This window comes from Arachis ipaensis, chromosome B6 (assembly GCF_059453495.1).
Source record: "Arachis ipaensis isolate K30076 ecotype BB chromosome B6, ASM5945349v1, whole genome shotgun sequence".
Lineage (NCBI taxonomy): Eukaryota > Viridiplantae > Streptophyta > Magnoliopsida > Fabales > Fabaceae > Arachis > Arachis ipaensis.
In genome coordinates, this window is record NC_142441.1 from 139,781,404 (window position 1) to 139,789,181 (window position 7,778).

General features: G+C 35.2%; 2 protein-coding genes across 2 annotated transcripts; both read right to left on the reverse strand.

Moving 5' to 3' along the window:
- Positions 1-847: 847 nt before the first annotated feature.
- LOC107605319 (RING-H2 finger protein ATL46) lies at positions 848-2,707 on the reverse strand. The gene has a single exon (XM_016307164.3). The coding sequence runs from the start codon at positions 2,247-2,249 to the stop codon at positions 1,089-1,091; it is 1,161 nt and encodes a 386-aa protein (XP_016162650.1). The 5' UTR covers positions 2,250-2,707; the 3' UTR covers positions 848-1,088.
- A 615-nt stretch (positions 2,708-3,322) lies between these two features.
- LOC107605318 (putative inactive receptor kinase At2g26730) lies at positions 3,323-6,359 on the reverse strand. The gene is made up of 2 exons (XM_021104990.2): positions 4,970-6,359; positions 3,323-3,981 (listed from the first exon to the last, which is right to left on the reverse strand). The coding sequence occupies exons 1-2, from the start codon at positions 6,357-6,359 to the stop codon at positions 3,410-3,412; spliced, it is 1,962 nt and encodes a 653-aa protein (XP_020960649.1). The 3' UTR covers positions 3,323-3,409.
- Positions 6,360-7,778: the final 1,419 nt, after the last annotated feature.

Sequence of the window (7,778 nt, forward strand, 5' to 3'; positions counted from 1 at the left end):
TAACTGAATTGTTGATTAAATTTTAGTGTATACATAAAATAAGTATAAATTTCATTTTTCAAAAACCAAAAATCTTATTTTTGTCCTTTTTTTAATACTATTGTATTCTTAACAATGATACTTGTTAGAAAAAAACATTAAAAAATTCTGACTTTTTTAGATAACGAATGCATTCAAAATTTAAACTTTTAACATTTTAAACAAAAAAAATTACGTTAATAACCTTAATTATTGCTAAAGTCCCTCATTATTGTTTTCTCGCTAACAACATCCAATAACATCAAAGTAGATAAAGAAAAAAAGACTCAGGTTTATATTTGTTTCTATCCTTTAAAATTCTTTGTAATCAAATTGTGACTTCTCCCAGTTTATAGTTTAACATAAAAAAATATTTATTTTTTTTTAATTGTAGAATTAATATTTTTTCTGTTATTTATAAATGTCATTTGAGTATTTTTGACTATTTCTAATTTTCTATGAAAGAGAGTTTATTCCTATGTTTAAAAAAAAAAAAAAAGAGTGAACAAAATTCAGCACCTTAAAAAAGCCAATAAAGCAAACGCGTCTTACTCCCGCCATATAGGTAATTCTATCATGCTTTGATTCACACAGTTAATTATATGATTTTATAGGTCATATTCCTTTAGTTTGGCTTCACTTCTTAATCAATGGTAAATACTAACAAATGCTTATCAATTATCATAAAAAGGTCCACCTCCATAATTACAATGCCGGCATTGGAACAGGCTAGGCTCCACAACCAAATTCAATTAACTAAGTAACTGTAATGATGTTCAATAACTTTAATTGTACAAATTTGTTGGGTATGGGAGAAGTCAAAAAGGAATTTGAATTCTAAGACAACTATGGATTAAGCACATCAAGTTTCATAATAAACCCAAGCAAATAAAGAAATGTATATCTTACAAGTTACATCTTCCTTAATCCTGACATATACATGTAACCACATCACAATATACTGCAATCAATCACCACAATTTCAAGACTCTAGATCATACCAAAATTTTGAATGAACAAATTATTCAATGGATACTAACATGAATTCTAGCAAGAAAGGGGAGATAATGTTATACCTTTTCTGATGTACCTTCCATTTCTCTCATCCAAGGCAAATCTGAATTAAGAGAAGATGGTAATCCAATGTTGTGTGCATCTGAAGAAACTGAAAATTTTCCCTTCTTTGACCACAACCATATTTTGGAAACAGAATAGCTCTCTCCTCTGCTAACACTAGTAATGTTCTTTCCTTCCCTCTCAACCTCAACTGATCCCTCCTCGGAATTATCATCGCCGCGACCCTGCCGGCGATGATCACAATTCAAGGTTATCCGGAGATCCGATTTTCCAAGTACATACTGGTAAGACCCCATTGAGAAACATCTTCTTGCATCCAAATTACTACTACTAGCCTCTCCACCTTCCGGCTCGGCCGCCTCCAAATCAACCCTCCTAAATTTACCAAGCCTCACAGCGACAAGCCCCTTGTCCGCAGCTTCTTCAGTCTCTTGAACTGCAACCATCTTCCCTCCATTGTTATTGTTACTACAGGGGAACTGGCAGCCCTCATCTTCCCTCAAATCATTGAAATCAAACACCGGATTCTCCATGGAAAACCCCGGCGCGAAGAGTGTTCCTCTACAGAGTGGGCAAGTGGAATTCGAGAGAAGCCATGTGTCTATACAGCTGATGTGGAAGGCATGGCTGCACACAGGGAGCAACCGGAGCTTATCCTTGTCGGAGAACTCGCAGAGGCAAACGGCGCAGTCGAAAGGTTCCTTCGGCCCCTTGATCTCCTTGTACTGGAAAACAGGAAGCGCATCGATGAAAGCCTGGTCAAGACCAGAGTCATGGAGATGGAAAAGCTGCTGAAGCTGCCTCTGAAGAGTGTCAGAGAGAGAACCTTCATGGTGCCGATTAGGTTGAGCAGATGCAGAGGAAGATGAAGGGTTTTTAACGAGAAACCTAACAAGAAGGTGAAGGAGACCGGAGATGAAGAAAAGAACAGCTAGAATCACTATGATGAAGAGCACAGCAGGACTGAATTTAGCACCGGATGTGGAAGGTGAGGGTGTTGTTGAAGCAGAAGGTTCTTTCTGGAAAGTTCCAGAATATGGGGATGTTGAAACAAGAGGAGGTGGGTTTGTTATGTAACCGTCTTTTCGGTTGATCTGGGAGTGTTCAATCCAAGCCATCTTCAAATGGGACCACTTATTCATCCTCCCGCTCATCCCAACATTTAATTTGGCCCCAAAAGAATTGAACACTCTTAGCTGACTCAGATTCCAGATGAGTATATAGAGTATAGACGCTCTATGAATGGAGCAAGCAGTAAGAGGAGAAAAACCAAATCAGCATCATGACTTTTTTTTTTTTTAAAAGAACTCAACACAATAAAATGTGAACACCACCGATCATGGTGTTTTCTGGATTCAATCTTTTGTTTGTGTGGAGGCCTTTCATTTCAGGTACAAGAATAAACCCTAAGGGGAAGGCAGTATGACTTAGCTTAAGCCTTAAATAGAGGCGAGACTCATCAGAGGAGAGGAAAGTGGAGTGTGAACGACTTTTTTGTTTTTATTTTTATTCCCTCTCTTGCACCAAAGATTTCTCTCTCCAGTCTTTGTCATGTTTTGTAGATAGAGGCAGAGAGCGCCAAATAGAGAAAGTGGTAACATTTTCCAAAGTGCGAGGTAAGGCTGACAAAACAAACACCGTGGGTTTTCAACCCACTCGACTCATCAGCGCGTGGAGGGAGTGAATGCACAATTTTGCTGAATTTTTGAATGAAGAGTTCATCATGTGCACTCAGAAGTCAAACCATTACACCAGTTGTCAGTTGAGTTGAGATATGTCAAATTTCATTTCCGTTATCGTTTTAGGAATTTAATCCTTTCGATCCCAACTTTTTTTAACGATATGAATAATTATTAATAAAATAAAAATATATTATATTTTTAAATTATTTATTTAAATCTTAATATTTTATTCGCATTGTTAGTAAAATAAACATTCGATATATTTATTACTCACATTGTTCACCAATATTGTTGGTTATTTATACTTTTTTTTTTTTAAATAGTTCAAGGTAAACGAAATTATTTTAAAGTGAAAAAATCATAGAATGAAAATAGGAGTTTGAAATTAAAATAATGAAATTTAAATATAATTGAAGTTGTAAATTCAATAATAATTAAATTTTTACTTTTTTATTTCATCAACTTTTTTTGAAATTGACAATAGATGACAATAGAAATTGACATAGTAGTTAGTACATAGAAGCAATAATTTTAGTACAGGCCAATTAATTCGTAATTCTCACTGTTCACATGTACAGAAATTGGATGATAAAGAGATTCCACATACAAGAAAATTGTAACTGGGACAAGGGTCACACTTGATAAATCAAAGACTTTTCTTCTTCCTCCTTTATAGTGTTAATGATTAGAGCGACTTGGTTGATACTTGGCCTAGCCTCAGGGGAACGATTAACACACCTTATAGCCACCTGAAGCAAATTCACCATCCTTTCTTCACTTGCATACTCTGATATCAGAGTCCTATCAAACACTTCACCCGTCCATTCTTCCCTCACAACAGACTGAACCCACTCCGTCAGTTCCATCCCTTCGCTCTTTACCAACTTTCCGGTGAGTAGTTCGAGCAGAATGACGCCGAATCCATAGACATCGGCCTTGAAGGCCGCGTGATCCGATGATGACATGGAAGTGAAAGGACTAACAAAAGATGAACTATGTTGTTGTTGTTGGTCGTCGTCTCCACCCATCACACCATACTCACTTATGCATGGCTCCATGTTCTTGTTTAGCAAAATGTTGGATGATTTTAGGTTGCCATGTGAGATACCTTGTTGCCCAAGCTCTTGATGCATGAAAGCTAATGCCTCAGCGGTCGTAGCTGCAACTCCAAGCCTGCTGCTCCAGTCAAAGGCTTTTTGGGCACCTGAATGCATAATTGTTGCTTTTAAATACATGATTTTTTGTAGTACTAATAACTTATGATTGCTCTATCCAAGCACAATAATATATAAAAACTAGTAAATACCTAAATATTGGATATGTAGATTTTAAATTTTAGAAGTATATTTTAAAAATTTTGATATTCTAAAGTGAGTAAACTGATAAAATAAAAGGTTAGTCATCATTGATTTTGTAATTTTTATAAAATATGTGTCTTACTATTTTAATTTTAGAGTGATTAATTTTTTACTTTACCATTTTATTAATTTTCTCACTTTAAAATATCTTAATTCATATTTTTGAATGTACAAATTTTTTATTTATTGATTTTTATTATTTTTCTAATTGTACAAGTTAATATTCTATTCTAAACATATTTATAAACATGACAATAATAAGTAGTCACAAAAAAAAACATCACACTAAGTACTAAATAAAACAAAATTTAGATATTTTCAATGGCTTAAAATTTTAACAGGTCATCAATTTTTCTCACATTTAATAACTAAATTAGAGAATAAACCAAGAATATAAACATAAAAAGTATATGTACACACTTATGTAAGACGTCTATAGACGCTAACAAATCACATGTTAATATAACTACCAGTTATTAATGATGAGAAAATAGACGACTCACATGATTACATTATCACCTAGTTTAGCTTATAAAAATCATACACGTAAAATCCTCATCAATTTGCCCATGAAAGAATGAATCTCATGAATATGTATTATGTACAAAGATTTTGATGTTTCTAGTTCAATAAAAAAAAAAGTAGGCGTAAACTCATATGTAGTTATTGTATTTATGTGTAGTTGATAGTTGAAAATAATTAGATAATTTAACACGTTTGACTAAATTGTTATGTAATGATTTTCAACTAATAACTTTACATAAAGACAATTGGTTAATTTTTCAAAAAAAGAAAAAAAAAGTAAACGGAAAAAAGAGGAGGAAATGGTGTTACCGTGTAGAAGCTTAAATAAACTTCCATTTTGCTGATATTCATAGACCAAAAGCTTCTCTTGCTTGGAGCAATAGAAAGCAAGAGGTGAGAGCACATAAGGGTGCTTCACTTGACTCAAAATCTGCATTCTTTGCTTGAAATCGCGGCCGGGAACAGACCTATCGATGATCCTTTTCACAACCACCGTTGTCCCATTTTCAAAAACCACCTTATAAAGGCTACCATTCTTTCCTCTTCCAATCAATTCAGCCGGAGCCTTGAGCAAGTCCTCTAATTTCAATTCATGCATAGTATTCCTCGAATTCGAAAGAACCACGAGTGATTGCGAAACCATGCCGCTCTCGGAAGTTAATGAGAAGTCTGATCGGCTTACCCCTGCTCTGTATTCACTTGAAACATGGCTAGCTTTTTGAGCACTACCTTGAGTTACAACTTTCTCATTCAATGCTTCAATTCTCTTTTCTTTCTTTTTTCTTCTGCACAGCTTCCAGACAATTAAAAGGATCACTAAAGCTCCGATCGCCGCATAGCCTGAATACATAAGAATCTGCTCTTTTGAAGGGCCCTTTGATGATTTCTTTGGTTCTTCATCAGAATTGTCCCCGGCAGCGGCTGCAGGCACCGGCGATTCCTTCCGTTCTTTGGAATCTTTGCTAGCAGGCACCGGCGAGCCGGTGCAACTCTTTGGTAATGGATCACCACAGAGTTGAGGGTTACCGAGGAAGCTTTCAGAGGTGAAATGTCCATGTATATCTGGAATAACTCCACTGAAATTGTTGAAGGAGACATCGAGCCGGTCGAAATTAGAGAAATTAAACGGCGGAATTTCTCCACTGAGCTGATTATTCTGTGCTAGGAACATATTCAGCGTTGAGATTCTAGCCAAATCAGGATGTAACTGTCCCGAAAATTTGTTGTTAGATATATCAAGACTCTTTAAATTGTTTAACTTGGAAAGTGAACTAGGAAGGGTTCCAGAAAGTTGGTTTCCGCTTAAGTGTAGTTGAGTGAGTTGTTTGCAGCTTCCAATCTCTTCCGGGATGCCTCCGTGGACGCCGTTGCCGTCGAGACTAAGATAAATGAGAGATGCAGCCAGGGGATGCAAGTTGCAAAGCATAGCAACATCAAGAGTTCCTGATAAGCTTAGCTTGTCAAGAAGCAAATTCTTGATGGATGAGTTTTTAGTATCACACTCTACACCTTGCCATTGATCTATGCAGGGATCAGAGCCTAATTTCCAATTCAAAGTGAAATTCTGATGACTATCATTGCCAGAGAGTTGTGCAAGAAAGAGTATCATTGTGCTCTTGACCTCATAATCAACACAATTAACCATTCTTAGGAGGAAAAGGGATGCAATGAAGGCAACCCAGAAAGAATTTCTCTCCATTTTGATGCAAAGAAAAATATGAAGTTTGATTTTGAATAAGCTCTTTTGCTAAGTGTTGAATAAGATGGGGTTTGAAGTGAAAGATTGATTTTGAACTCAAAAGGAGTTACTATGTTGATGAATTTTTGCCGGAATGGAGAACAGGTCCAATTTGACTGAGACTACGATGAGCATTTGTTTCTTTGTTGGTGATTAGTATTCATAATTGTGAAATAATAATATTAAGAAAAGGAAAAGTCTAGGGTACAGGAACTTCTGTATCTTGTGGTTAGTACTTAACCATCAAAAGAAAAATGAGTCATCTCTCCTCATTAGATGTAATCTTATACCATTAAAAATATTATTGATAGCTAATTGATGGTTACAAAACATAAAAGTTGCTGGTCCCTAGCACTCCTCTTAAGAAAAAGAAGAAAATTGTTAATGGCATGATGCTCAGCGAAACTATTGGACAAATAGAGGCCGGCAACTGAAACAGTTGGAAGCAACGTCTTCACCTTCTCAATGGCTTATGCTAACAACTAACAACGATATTGACGTTTATTATGCTAATTGCTAAAATTGCTAATCATATATAAGATAATATATTAACAAACTTATATCTCAGTGAGAAGCGTTCTACATAACTTCTACTCGTTCCTCTACTCATATCTAGCTAGCTAGGGATGGTAAAGGTACCAGCTCGTTCTATTATAGTGTTCCTTTTTTTTTTTTCTTTCAAAGAAAAATAAGTTTTAAATTTAATAAATATTAAAAAATTATAATTTCAGATGTCTTGACGTAAATTTTTTATAATTTTAATAAATATTATCATCAACTAAATTTTCTATTAAATAAATATTATCTAAAAAACTAATCAAATAAATATTAATTAATTTTTTATCTAAAAAATTGACCTGGTCATTATAACTCGACAGATACAAGTTATAATTCGGAGATTAGGTCTGATCCATCCGTATAAGTCGGCCACGTAAGCTATAACTCGACCACTTGCAAATTCAAAACAGAGCAGTTCATGATCCATCCATATAAGTCGGCCACGTGTGTTAGAACTCGGCCACGTGCAGCAAATTCAAAAAAGAGAACGGTTACCTATTGATAACCCTAAAAAGACCTTTTCAAAGAAGCCACCAAACGTTTTTCTGCGAGATTCTCGGACAGTATCCATGCCTTATATCTCGAAATAAGGAGAACATACCACAACCAAGTCATATATAAATCTTATATAAACAGAACTAAATAAACATAGAAGGATAAGTATACAGAGAACTCTCCCTTTTATTTTCTCTTTCAAAAAAAGCTAAAACACTAGAAGTATAGCTCGGCGTCTGTGCTCTTAGGATAGAAAACTCCATACACACGGAAGAAGGAGTTATACCTCGGCACTAGAAGGCGTTATACTTCGGCTCAAATTACTGG